The sequence below is a fragment of the Parasteatoda tepidariorum genome, chromosome 1 (assembly GCF_982258835.1).
Source record: "Parasteatoda tepidariorum strain Cologne lab strain chromosome 1, Ptep-v5.0, whole genome shotgun sequence".
NCBI lineage: Eukaryota > Metazoa > Arthropoda > Arachnida > Araneae > Theridiidae > Parasteatoda > Parasteatoda tepidariorum.
Genome location: NC_141755.1, coordinates 48,202,153 through 48,216,391, shown reverse-complemented (window position 1 = coordinate 48,216,391; position 14,239 = coordinate 48,202,153). Strand labels below are relative to the sequence as shown.

At 26.5% G+C, this 14,239-nt stretch overlaps 1 protein-coding gene across 1 annotated transcript; it reads right to left on the bottom strand.

Moving 5' to 3' along the window:
* Positions 1 to 8,915: 8,915 nt before the first annotated feature.
* LOC107437969 (cuticle protein 10.9) lies at positions 8,916 to 14,033 on the bottom strand. The gene is made up of 5 exons (XM_016050120.4): positions 13,890 to 14,033; positions 13,000 to 13,083; positions 11,887 to 11,997; positions 10,728 to 11,012; positions 8,916 to 9,262 (listed from the first exon to the last, which is right to left on the bottom strand). Exons 1-4 carry the CDS (start codon positions 13,896 to 13,898, stop codon positions 10,770 to 10,772), a joined length of 447 nt encoding a protein of 148 aa, XP_015905606.1. The 5' UTR covers positions 13,899 to 14,033; the 3' UTR covers positions 8,916 to 9,262; positions 10,728 to 10,769.
* Between the last annotated feature and the right edge of the window lie 206 nt (positions 14,034 to 14,239).

Genomic DNA, 14,239 nt, shown 5'->3' with positions numbered 1-14,239 from the left:
TCCTTTTTTAGCAGTTTTAGCCCTATGAGCAAATTTTTTCAATTCTATTTTGTAATTGACTTTGAAGAGCAGACCCCATTTTCAGTTTACGACTATCAATGTTCAACTCTGTAGCCTTGTATTTTCGAACCTAATCCAGAGGACAAGGGAAATCCTGGTTCTAGTTTCCTCTATCTAGCGTTATAGGGAACTAGCCTTTGTGGAGAATTTTATCATGAAACTAATTCGCATTTGCGTCTCACTGAGAGGAAAGTCGTGGAAACCTTCCACGGTTATACCGATGGCAAGGGAATTCTAACTCATGATGCGATGCAATTTTACGTCACTGTGATCTGTGCCAGCTGGGAGCAAAATTCGTATCAACCAAATAACCACTGGGTTCGAACCAGGGTCACTTCACTGGGAAGCAGTTGATCTATCCCTTGAGCCAATACGGCTTCTGTGTGAACAATTGTTTAAAAAAAAGATAGCGTCCATTATCTTTATTAATTTAGCTTTTCTTAATCAGCATAAAAACTTTTGCATAATGCAGCTATTTTAGAAACAAAATAACTGTCATAAGTAACAGATAGAGTATCTTAAAGAAGTGCCTAAAAAAGTAAATTTTAATTTACTTTTTTCATTATGTACTGAATCTATTAAAAATACAAAAAATAGTAAATAAAAAAACTAATGGCATTTTCTACCAGAGCAAAAACTAATAGCATATAAAAGACTAACAAAATATCCTTTTTTCTTACTGAAAAAAAATCCGTTCAGTTTGGTATCTAAATTTTTATATCTTCAACAGGAACTTATTTTCATTTATAAAGTTGCAAATTATTTGCTTTATTTTTATCATTAACAGTGAGTTTTATTGTTTTATTTAATTTATTCCTCAACAATCGGAGTATCGTGAATGCCAACAGGAAGAAAAAAACTTTCATTGCCTTTTTTTTTTTTTTTCAGTATTGTATCTGTGCAAAGTTAAGTAAGCTTTTCACCTTCCCAAAACAATAAACTCTAGAGTAAAAATACATTTAACTTCATTAAATCCACTAAATTAATGATTAAATTTCAGTCAAATCTTCTGTTTCATTAAATCATAAAATTTGGCCCTTTCAAATCTTTATTTCGTATTTATTTTAAACTGAAGATCTGCAAAATATTCATCACATACTAATCCTTATCAGGAAATAAAATAATGATATTAAATTTTTCCTTAAGTTGGAGTGTGATAATAGATCTGTAATAAATAATTATCTTTCACACCTACGTTTTAATTATACAAAACAAAACATTTATTTTTACGAATATCAGTAATTTACCGCATTTAAATGTCCTAAATTCTTATTTAGTACTTATTTTACATTCAAGGAGATCAAAAGATTTATTGTAATACTTGCATTAAAATTCGAATAAAGGTAGCCTATGTTTTATTCAGTCTAATTTATTTGAAACTGAGTAATTTGCTTAGCAGGAAAAAAATAATAATGCTTAGAGAAAAAAAATTCAAGTAAAATTACCATACTTGTATAGTAATGACATTTCAGATTTAAGAAATCAACATAATTCTAAATTCTAAAATCAAAATAAACGATATTTAAACCATTCATTTCGTAATTTTTCCCTTCGTATGGTAATAGTTGACCAGAAATTCTGGTTTTAAAAATTATAGTTCTTATTATCATACATTTAGTAAAATATACAATACTGAAAAGTAAATTTAACCGAACAAGTTTTCATGCCATGCTCAAAGGTATCATGTTAAAATCAACAAATTTTATCATTTTTTTCGAAACAGCATGTTAATAAAATATATTTTAAAGTTAATTTTACCAAAAAATTTATTTCCATTGCTCGGCGGTAAAAATTACCGTGTTTTCTGGTATTCCAATTGAGCCAGAAACACGGTAAACTTAACCATTTTCTGCTCACGGTAAACTTTACCATTTTTTACCATAATGTTTTTCTCGGAATACTAATTTTTATATAAGTGATATATAGTATCTGCCTGTCTGATATTTTCTAATACATATTTATCCATGTTTCTAAATGGCATTGTTTAATGTTATGATCTTTTTCAATTTCTTTTGAGCTAATAGTTAAAATCAAATAAATCAACTTAATTAGAAAAATATAATAATTATAGGGGCAATTTACAATCGTTTGGTACAGACATTTAGCTAAAGCCAAAAGTTGAACTTAAATTTAATCCATGTAGCTTGGTTTAATTTCTCAACAAACATTAAGTTTTTTTTTACCTAATCCATAACCTTTACATAAAACTAATCAATAAAGTAATTTCAGAGAAGCTTACATAATAATTTTTTCCACCTGTGGTCTATTGGTTAATTCAATTTTGGTTGCAATTAAATTAAAATTCAGGCTAAATGTATCATGATGAGAATATGAAATATTTAATTAATTGAAGAAAAATATATCATGTTCATATTATGATTCAAACGATTCCAAAAGTTAAATAAATACTTTTGCAATATCCTTCGATCATCACTATTGACCACACCCTTCCATTAACCTTCTGCTAGTATAGGTTATGTTTACAAACATTGATTGGACAGAATTAATCAATTATTAATTATAGATTGATTGATGATGAGAATGTGCACTGATTATGCTTCTAGACGTTTATTAGTTTTCATAAGCATTAAAGAAGAGCATTAAAGGTGTGAGTTTGATAAAATAAATACGTAATTAAACATAACTGAAACTAGATATCTTTGATGTAATTGAGTATAGAATGTGCTCTTGTGTTCTTTCATAATTCCATATTTTTCGACGAACTTTGAAACGAAATGTCTGCATTAATCATATTAAATTCACGAGAATTAGATAAGTATTCAATTTTTTACAGCTATTTTTCCTTATTTCTGATTTTATAATTAAAATTATTGTGTAATGCCTAATAAATAAAACAATATTTTAATTTATTACGTTGTCGTGTATTATCATATTACCTGTAAGGATAATTGTCTGTAATTATATGAAAATTTTTTGACGCTAGGTGCATTGCATAATGCAGTTTGTATTTGATTAGTTTGTATTTCATATGATATTTAACGAAAGTTTTAGAGCTAAAGAATATATTGTAGAATGTCAATAATTTTAGCATCCCAACAGTGAAATTTTAAAAATTATACTCATGATGTAATTTAAATACCAAGTATGCATATACGATTAAATATTGCATATACGATGCATTTATTATGAATGTTCATTAATTCCATTCTGGTACCGGAAATATAGATCAATTAAAAAAGAACGTAAATAAGTTATATTTTTAATAATATAGTGATATATAGTGAAATATTGATATTTCCTGAGAATTTATCGTGTTATTCCAACTTTTATGTCTCCCAGCACTGAAAATATTATAAATTTAATGGTGCGAATATGATTTTTCCATTGTCAATTTAACATGCGTACGTATTTACTAATTCAATATTCAAGAGTTAATAATAAAACAGGTTCAGGAATATAGTTTAAACAAAGATTTATGTTTAAAAAAAAAACTAAAGAGATTTTTATTCCGTGAGATTTTAACAATTAACTAAACTGAGTAGATGTATTGTATTAATTTTCTAAAACGTGGGTATGCTACTTAAGCCTTAAAGTTGAAGCAAACTGTCAAATCAATTCTAAATAATTTGTTTACTTTTATGCATATAAAATATTAGAAGTATGTAATTAGAATAAAGTATATTAAAATATTATATATTTTAGTACCATTTATGTTTTTTATAAATGCGAAAATTGTGTTATAATTGCAAACATTATTTGCGAATATGGTATCATTCATTAGGAGGGATAATTGATAGCTCTTTCATCATACGAAACAGTGCTTTTAAATTAACAATGGACTATTTTATTTGTAATAAGCTATATATTCATGCTAGCTGATAATATGCTATATATTTATGGTAAATAATAATATACAATGCCTTATTTGAGGAATCATAAAAACTATTCATAATCGTAATAGGTACCATTTTAGGCTGATTTTTTAAAATGGTGTAAAATGAGAATAGACAAATTTTTGCGAAAAAGACAAATTTTTGCGAGAATAATAAACAATTGTTATCTAGTAAGTAAACTGTAAAAATTTCCGAGAGAATTTACAGTTAAAGTATTGGCACTTCAGGTGCATCATCCATTAAACGAATTTTAGTGTAAAATTCATTTTTACAGTAAAATTTTATATCATATTTTTTACAGAAATATTTATTTTATGAGAAAAGTTCAATAGTTTTATAGTAAATACTTCTGTAAAAATTACGGCAGATCAGATTCATTCATTCAAAAGTACGGTAGACGGCAAAATTGTACCGGAAACCAAAGTGCCGGTATTTTTGCTAAATTTGATCCAAAATAAATTTGTTTCAATATATTTCAGTATTATATAAGTAACTCCACATTTGCATTGCTTGGTATTTAAAAAGTTACAAATTTCGAGATTTATTCATTGATTTTAATCATCTTACGGGAAAAATCTCTCCAGCTTGGAATTTTTTTTTAAAAGAATGCTAAGTTTTTATATATTTAAATTATCTGTGCACTTTAATCAGGGGGTAGAGCGTTCGCCTTCCAATGAGGTGAACCGGGCTCGAGTCCCAGACATGGCTGGTCGATACGAATTTCGCATCCGGCTTGCAATGACCACGGTGCTGACGAGAAATATCCTCAGTGGAAGACGGATCACGGGTTAGAGTCCCCTTGCCGTCAATCTAACTGTGGGAGGTTCTCCTGGTCTTCCTCTTTATGTAACGCTAATGCGGGTTAGTTCCATCAAAAAAGTCCTCCACGAAAGCAAATTTTTCACAGTTCTTGATATATATATATATATATATATATATATATATATATATATATATATATATATATATATATATATATATATATATATATATATATATATATATATATATATATATATATATATATATATATATATATATATATATATATATATATATATTATGATGAGTCAAAAGTTAGTCAAAAACTTCATGAGTCAAAAACTCCATGAAGTTGAATTCGTCATTCCCTCACTTTATACACAAGTGAGGGAATGACGAATTCAATAAAATTTAAAAATAACAGTTAGGCCTAATTAATTTCTGAAGTCAATCACACACAATTATATTCATACAAGAAAGCAACATATAATTATCCACTTTCTCCATGAAGTTGTATTTTATTTTACTCTAAAAAATGACATGAGGGAATGACAAATGTAAAAAATTTTACCTGGTTTGATTCATTCAAATTTATTCCACAGCAAAGCTTCTTTAAGTTGAAGATGGAAACATACTGCACTTTTGTTCTATGATGCCAGTTGCTAACTTCTGAAGTTTTTATTAAAATATTTTTATTCTAAGAAGATTGCAGGTGATAAGAACATTGTTGTGAGGGAATGACGCGAAACACTGGGGACAAAGTTTAAAATAGTGCTGTGTTAATATTTTTTATCGGAAATTAAATTTAAAATTGATTTTCTGAATTCTATATTTCAATATTCTGAAATAAAAACACGAATTTGTAAAAAAAAATTTTTTATTTCAGAACCAATTTTTTCTTTTTTTAAATCAGCAGTGGGGACAAGTGAGGGAATGACATATTGGTGTATTTTAATTACCTAAAATAAATAAAAAAATAAAAATTGATAATTTTATTTTTATTCTTTTGTTAGTTTGCATTCTGAAGGACACTTTCCTTGAATTTTTTTTCTTCGTAAGCTGTAAAACAAACATAAAATATACTGGGGACGTGAAAATGACTGTTCTTGTGAGAATGACCCATATATATATATATATATATATACAACTATACAACAAGTTTCTATACAAATTTGTTTCAAAAATTCCAATACCTTTTCAAATTCAAGAAACATTAAATTTTCAGTTCGTTTATCTCATCGAATAAAATGCAGAAACGTACGAACCAAAATTAATTTTTATTTCAAAACTTAAGCGAAGACAAATTGTCTGGTCAAGTGTTCTGACTAAGTTAATTGCTAAAAATTACATATTACACAAAATTCGTATTATAGGAAAAATAAATTCTAGTACTTATTAGAAAGATTATATAGGTTACACTTATAAAAATAAGCAAAAATCAAATTATATGCAAATCGTTTCAAAAGTTAAAAAATATATTTTTTTAAATGTAGTTACAAATATTAAAATTTTTTCAGATAATTTTAAAAGACTTTCAACTTAAGGTTTGTTTTTTAATAGCTTGTTGTTGTTCAAAACTTTAACAAAAAAAAGCTTTCCCACAAATTATGTTTGTAAGAGTTGGAATATTCTCAGTTTCAATTTCTTCATTTATCTGTGATCCTCAATATTTTGTTTTTTGATCTCTAACTTTCATATTTATACTTCAGTGCTTTGGAGTATACATAATAAAATAAATAAAGATATATAGTAGTATAGTAAATAAAATAGTATAATATATAAAGTATTTATAGTATAGTATAGAGTATTTTTAGTACAATATAGTACATTAGAGTGAATTTTATGCAAATATCCACACTTTTCAGGCTATGTTACCGAACATATCCTTATATGAGTCATATTCTGAAAACAGTTAATGTAGGTTTTAAAAAAATAGTAATTGTTTTATTTTATTAATTCCTGATTTTTATGTTTGTTTAACATACCGAATTTCCTATTAAGGAAAAATTAGCAACAAATGTACCTTTATTATTTAATTATTTTTTAATTATATTCTTTTTATTTTTTCTGTGTAATTGCAAATGATATTTGGCGATACATTGATGCTCAGTGATGTTATTTTACTTATATAGACTGCTGTCATGAACGTAGATTTTTCCATATTCCAAATGAAATTGTTTTAAACTGTCATTACCATGCTCTTAGATATCATTATCGTATTTTTAAAGCACCTTGCTACTGATATTTTGAATTTTAATCCAGATTACTTTATTAATATACTTTAAAAGTGACGTCAGTGTAGTTTATTTGAAGCCAAAAGTACCTATTTATCATTAATTTATTTATAAAGAGCATTGGACGAATAAAGAACATTCGATAATATTTTGTTTCTTAATTACATTCAATGAAAAAAAATCTTAATGCCTTTTAAAATGTTAAAGTTCGAGCGCTTCCTTAAGCTTACATGAATATTAAGTTTTGTGAAAAGTTAAATCAAGCAATGTTTCTTTATTATATGTTCCCTCGATTTTATTTGAAATTTTAGATTAAAAAAAAACTAGATAAAATTTAATAAATTTAGATAAAATTTATCAAAAATAATTTATTTAAGTTTTTATTTAAATATTTAAAGTATTTAATTTGCCAACAAAATTATCTAGTTTTTGTCATTTTATTTTTATAATGTAACCATCGTTGAAGAGCAGATCTAATTTTTTGGGGTTTACGACTACTAATGTTTAACTCCGTAGCTTCGTAATTTTGAACCCAATCCAGAAGACAACAGAACTCCTGGATCAAGTATTGGGAGAAATTTGCCTTCGTGAAGGACTTTTTGATTTAATTAACTCACATTTGCGTTACATGGTGAGTAAAACGACGAAAATCTTCCACGGTTAGCCTGACGGAAATGGGACTCTAGCCCATGATCCTTCTACCACTGAGAATATTTTTAAGTCAGCACTGTGGTCGGTGCAAACCGGATGGGAGTCTATATCAACCAGCCATTGATGGGATTTGAACCCGGTTCACCTTATTGGAAGGCAAGGGCTCTATCCTCAATTATAAACACAACGAAAAATATTTGTTAATTAATTCTACGATATTTTTTTCGTCATTTTGAAAAAAAAAGTTTCTAATGTAATAGTACGTTTCCTTAAATATATATGAGTATTAAGTTTTGTGAAAAGTTAAATAGAGCAATGTTTCTTTCATGTAGGTTCACTCGATTTTATTTGAATTTTTAGACACAACAAAAGAAAAAGACAAAATTTAGTAAAATCAATTTATTTTAATTTATTTATTTGCTAAAGTTATCCATTTTTTGTCATTACTTTTATTAAGAGCACAAAAAAAAGATATATTTGTTAATTCATTCCATAGTAGTTTGTTCATTACCTTCAATGAAAAACATTATTTTTAATGGCATTTAAAATTTAAGAGAACATTTCTTTAAATTTACAGTGAAACCTGCTAAGTTGACCACCCTTGTAAGTTGGACACCTGCATAAATTGACCTCAATTATCAAGAACGGAATTTTTCCTATATAATATAAAGAAGCAAAACCTTTGTAACTTGACCCCCTGTCTATCTTGTATGTTGACCACTGAAATAAGTCAATTTTGTCCAGGAGTATTCTATTCTAAAATTCTATTCTAGAACCCTCGTATGAAATTCTATTATAAAACCCTCATAAGTTGACCAGAAAAAAAAAATTCAGAAAATTTTCTGTCTTTTTGCAATGTATGATAAAATTTCACCTGTTTGGTGAAATAGTGTAAAAAGCTAATCTAAACCCTTTTCTGAATTGACCATCTGGAGAAACTGTAGGGGGTCAGCTTTTGACCATTTCTTTCATTCAAAACATTGGGCTGATGTAAAGTCTAAGCAACAGCGCCAAACAACAATGAGGGAATATTTTTGTAACAAATAGGTTGTAATAACAGAATTAATTTTAAAGTGTTCAAATCATTTTGTCTTCTTAAAGTTTTCAAATTACATGTTTTCGCGTTCTGATATTTTAAGAAATTACTTTTATTAAACACTTCACGTGCATAATTAGCGAAGTAATTTTTTTTTTAAAAAGTTAAATATTAGAATTATATGTAACAAAGTGAAGTTCATTCAGGTTTAAACACATTTCTTAAGATATTCAATTGGCTATTTGCTAAGTAAAATTTTTAAGTCAAGTAAACTAATTAAGTCAAGTAAACAAGTAAATAAAAAAGACAAAAACGAAATTTATTAAAAACAATTTATTTAAACGAAAACTTAACAAAAAGCAACAACATTCATTCTCAATAAATAAACAACATTCAAAAGACAGAAGAACTAGAATTGAGCAAAATAGTCGCTAATCCAAAAGAAAATAAATATATGTTTGGAAGGAGAAAAAGAAAGAAAATCATGAAGAAGCTCTGTACAATCCTATTAGCAATATAGGACTTGTGGGGGAAAAAAAGAAAATTAAGCAGGTACAATATTATTGAGCAAGACCAGAAAAAACTTCCCAGATGTCCTGAGAAAAATAAAGTTTGGCAATGGAAGAAAAAGATATGTTCAACAATTAGCCATTCCTAAATGTTACCTGAAAAAGAAGCAAATTTTCAATACAAACAATAGTTTTAACATTTCTAAATATCAGATTTGAAAGAAATATTGACTGAGCAATTCCTGTGTAACTTAAGAATGAATTAATTTAAGAATAGTAATATTATGACATGAAACAAACATTTTTACGAAAATTCAGATTCTTAATAAAATAATGTAGATTCTAAATAAATTATTGTTGTATTGAATCGTGAAAAACATTGAATTTGTTGCGTGAATTCGCTCAAACTTGAAATTGTCATTTGAGATTTACTTAATAGAAGATAACTGTATCATTATCTCGATTATTGGAAAAATTGAATTTTTAACTAAATAAAAGTTTAAAATTTATTTTATTCGCTTCATTTTAAAATAGAGATTATTAAAATATGTGAAATATTTCAAGGCATAAAAATATATGCATTAATTATTTTACTTTCAAATCTAAAGATATATAATATGATTGTTGTTACAGAAGCATACAAAAAAAATATGAAATATATGCATTAAAGAGATATTTTCCGAAAATTTTACGGGATTGGCGCAAGGAGCAAAAACAAAATATGATGAAATTAATATACTAGTATGGTAATGATATTTCTGGAGAAAATAAGCTATTCTGAAAATAAAATTAAAATATACGTTATTTAAACTATAGGTTTCTTAATTTTTTCGTTCGTATTGTTATGAATGACCAGAAATTCTGCTTTCATATAAATTGTTTATTATATTATAGTTCCTTAATATTACTGTTACTCCTATATTATAGTCCTCATTACCATACATTTGGTAAAAGTACAAAACTGATTAATAAACTTTTCCGAATAAATGGTTTTTATGCTAGGCTCTAACATGATAAAATTAACAAGTCTTACCACGCTTACCAGCATACCTCAGAGCATGGCAAGAAAACAATATTTCACTTTTACCAAAAGTCATTACCAAAGCACTTTGGAAGTGAAAGAAACACGGTAGATTTTACCAAGTTCTGGAAGTTTTGACCATACTTTTGTTCTCAGTGTAGCATTCATATAACCTTTTTCATAAACTTTTATACTATTATACAACAAAAGAATACTTCAAATTCCACCTCATCAATTGTTCTTTTTTCCACAATCATAGAGAAGGAACAATTGAAAAAATTAAGATTAGAAAAAATTTTAAATAATTAATTATCCAATTTAAATACCTTTATTGCAATAATTTGAAAGAAATTTCATTTAGAGCAATCAAATCTCGAATTCATTATGCAATATCTGTTTTTTATTAAACAAAAAGTGGCATATTTTTCTTGTGAATTGTTTTTTTTTCTTTTTGAAACTAGCAATGTATCTATAATATTAAAAAAAATTTTAATCTATGATTGTGGAAAATAAGCGCTTTCATAACAGCGATTCATAACATAAAAAAAATATTTCCATTATTAAATTTTAGTAAAAAATAAAACAATAAGTAATACTTACATTGAAAGAAGTGCGCTTTGGACAGAATTAAGAATAAACTATCTAGTATCTTGGGTAAGATGGGGCGTATCTGGGTGCAGGGGCACCATAGTGTGGTCGTGGAGCGTATTGGGGAGCTGGAGCGCTGTATCCATGAGATGGGGCATCAACGTGGATGGGTTTAGCATCGAGGATGACGTCAGCGGGGTTTTGGGATTCAGTTCCTGGTTCGTTGGTCTTAACCTGAGCTCTGTAACCGTGCTCATCAGCGACGTATTCTACAACTCGTTCAATTCCGTGAAGATCCTAAAAATTAAACCAATTGATAGTAAAATTATTACAATTCGTTATATTAATTAATTGAATCAACCAATTAACCACTTAAATAAAATTAAATATGAAACTACTGCTACGTATATATTATGATTTGTATTTTTTTAAATCTTACTTTAAAGTTTTGAGATTACTGTATTGAGACGTTTGAAAAAAAAATTTCAAGCAAATTTCTTCATTAATGCTTTTTATTTGGTATTTTAGCTTGAAAAAACTTCTTATTCTCAATATTTTTGCAAACTATATTTAATGTAAATCAATAGTTTTTTCTCTTCTGCCTGGAATTTACGTAAACAATTTTTCTTTCTTTTTTTTCCGTTTAGAATTATTTTGAAGAGTAAAATCCCTATTTTTATCATGCATTATAGGCTAAATTATACATCCGTTCTAATAATTAAAGTTGTAATTTTTAAAATCTATTTTTAATCGTTATCTATTAAAACCAAATATTATAACTTTGATAGTAATAGCAGATATTTATATAAAACGCAACAAATTAAATTCATTATTAATTATTTTAGCTAAGCAAAGTTACGCGGAAAAAAAGAATCGTTTTTTTTTCCGGCTACTAATCGAAAAATGATATTTTTATCTTAAGACACGTAAGCTATTGTTCGCTATTATATGGCTAATTATTATACTTAATAATAGCGCTTAAGCTAACAGCCTTATACGTTTTCGTTATTTTGGTTTTAAAAGTTCGGAAGGGCGTTTTTGTTAAGTTTAATAAAATAACATTTAAATTTTTTTAAAGTAAGCTGGTAATAATTTTAATAATGCATATTTAGTTATTCAAATATATATATATTTAATGCATATATATTTAATATATCAGAAATGTTTTTACCTTGTATCCATAACTGCCTTGAACTCGTCCATGTCCATCCCCAGTTTCCTTTCTGAAGGTGGTGGTGCCATAGTCATCATTGGTTTCATAACCGAAGTCATATGGCTGGGGCTGAAATATAAAATATTGTTATAGCTGATATATTTTAATAGAAATTATGTAATTATCGTAAACCTGGTAATTTAGCGACTTTTACAAAAAAGGGTGTAAAATTTTCGTGAAGAATAACCCAATACTCTATGAAATATTTGTTTCTTCAATTGCTTAGTTCAGGAACTTGCCGTAGAGCCAAAAACTGTAGTTTAATATAATCTGGCGAGTTTCTGAAGTTTACTATAAAAAAAGGTTCAAAATTCTAGCAAGAACTAAATAAAAAAAATGTATGCTTGTATTTTAAAATTAGAAAAAAAAGACTAAATAAATCTTTAAAAATAAGAGTATAAGAAAAAATCGTTAATGAAACTTTGATTTTTAAAGTTTGTTTGATTTATATTCACACTTCAATAGAATAAAGGGTTTGAAATTTCAAGTTAAATAAGAAAAAAAAAAATAGTGTTTTAGATCCTAAGCTTATTAATTTTCATAAATTCAGAAAAATGATGATCCTCTTGCAAAAACATTTTCAAAAAAGCCAGTAATTTATGCATGGTTTTATTTCGTTATTTAAATTGACTTTTTACAATTTATATTTTTAAGCATTATTCTGTTTAATTGTAATACAAATTCCTGGAAGGTTTTCTCTTCATATTGAAGTTAAATAGTAATACATTTACAGTTTATAATATAATTCTCGATATCTTACGACCCTACACCAGAACTAAATATCTAAAATAAATTTTTCTGCTGAATTAGAAAAATATTTTTTATTATTTAAAATCGTTTTATACATTACATGCTATTTTACTTTCATTATTTTATTTTTGTCCTATTTTGTTTTCTTAGTGTTCTTGCGTACTGTTGTCATAAAATATTTTTACAAATGTTCTCTTAAAAGTTTTTAAGTTTTGAGATTCTACGATAATTTTTCATAATCGTATTATTGTACCATATAATGTATAATAATCGTTTTCTATAATACGACATTTTACTAACATGATACAAAAATTTACTTACAGGATACTTCTCTTCATGGCCGTAAGATGGAGCTCCATAGTGCTGGGCAAGGGACACAGCAATAAGAGCTGCGAAAAGGATAGCCTGCAAAACAAATAGAAATGGTTACTTTAGTTTACATTTTAAATATTTATTTTCATTGTAATAAGAATATCATATTTTGAAAAATTAATATCGCAATAATAGATTATATTCTAATCTCTATATATAAGAAATACATGCCTTTATATATGCCTTATATACATTCACGAAATAAATATAGCAATCAAGTGATATGAAAACAATCTTATGTAATACAAAATTTTCATTATTGTAATTTAAAATAGTTAAGTACCAAAAGTAAGTAACTTTAAGTAACTAAGTCTGCATAACATTTGTTTCAGTTTCCTTGTAAATTTAATAACTTTATATAGTACATTTTATATAGTACATTTTTATCTCATTTCAAATTTTAAAACTTACTTAAAATCATGATATTGACTTAAAACAAATCCTTTTATAAATAAAGTGCATGCTAATAAATTTTAATAAAGTAAAGTTTTAATAGTTAAATCTTATAGTAAAGTTTTAATATTTAAATTTTATAGCTCACCACTTTAACAAAAATTACTAAAGAAATTTAATAAAATGTTTAAAAATGAAAATAATAGTGTAAAACTAAAATGCAAATTCATTTACAGTGCCGTTTATCAATTAATTTCAAGACATACTAAAATTGAAATTAAATATTTGGAAAAGTTAAGAAAACAGTTGTTTAAATTTTTAAATTACTTGACATTTTTAACAAGTTTTAAAATTTACTGATATTAAAATAGTAAAGAATTATTCTTTATAGATAATTTTTACTCCAAATTAACGAAACAAATCCAACGATATATCCAACAACGTACCTTGATCATGGTTATTAGAGAGCGATTGCTGGGTTATACAACACTAAGCAAAATGAATCGAATTGTGAATATCTCAGAATTCTGAAAGTGCTTTTATACTAGAAGTGAGATCAATAATTAAATAAATAAACAAATGGGAACGAAAAATCATTTAAATTGGATCTCTCTAGTGAAAACACCACCCATAAAGAACCAAATAAATATTAAAATACAAAAATCATTGTGGTATACGGTTTCAAAAGATAAAATAATAAAGAAAAATGTCTCCCCCTACCTGCCCCCCTTCTTCGAAGCAGTTTTCTTTTGTGAACATAGGTCAGCCGCCGCCTTAGCTGTTCTTAATCAATGCA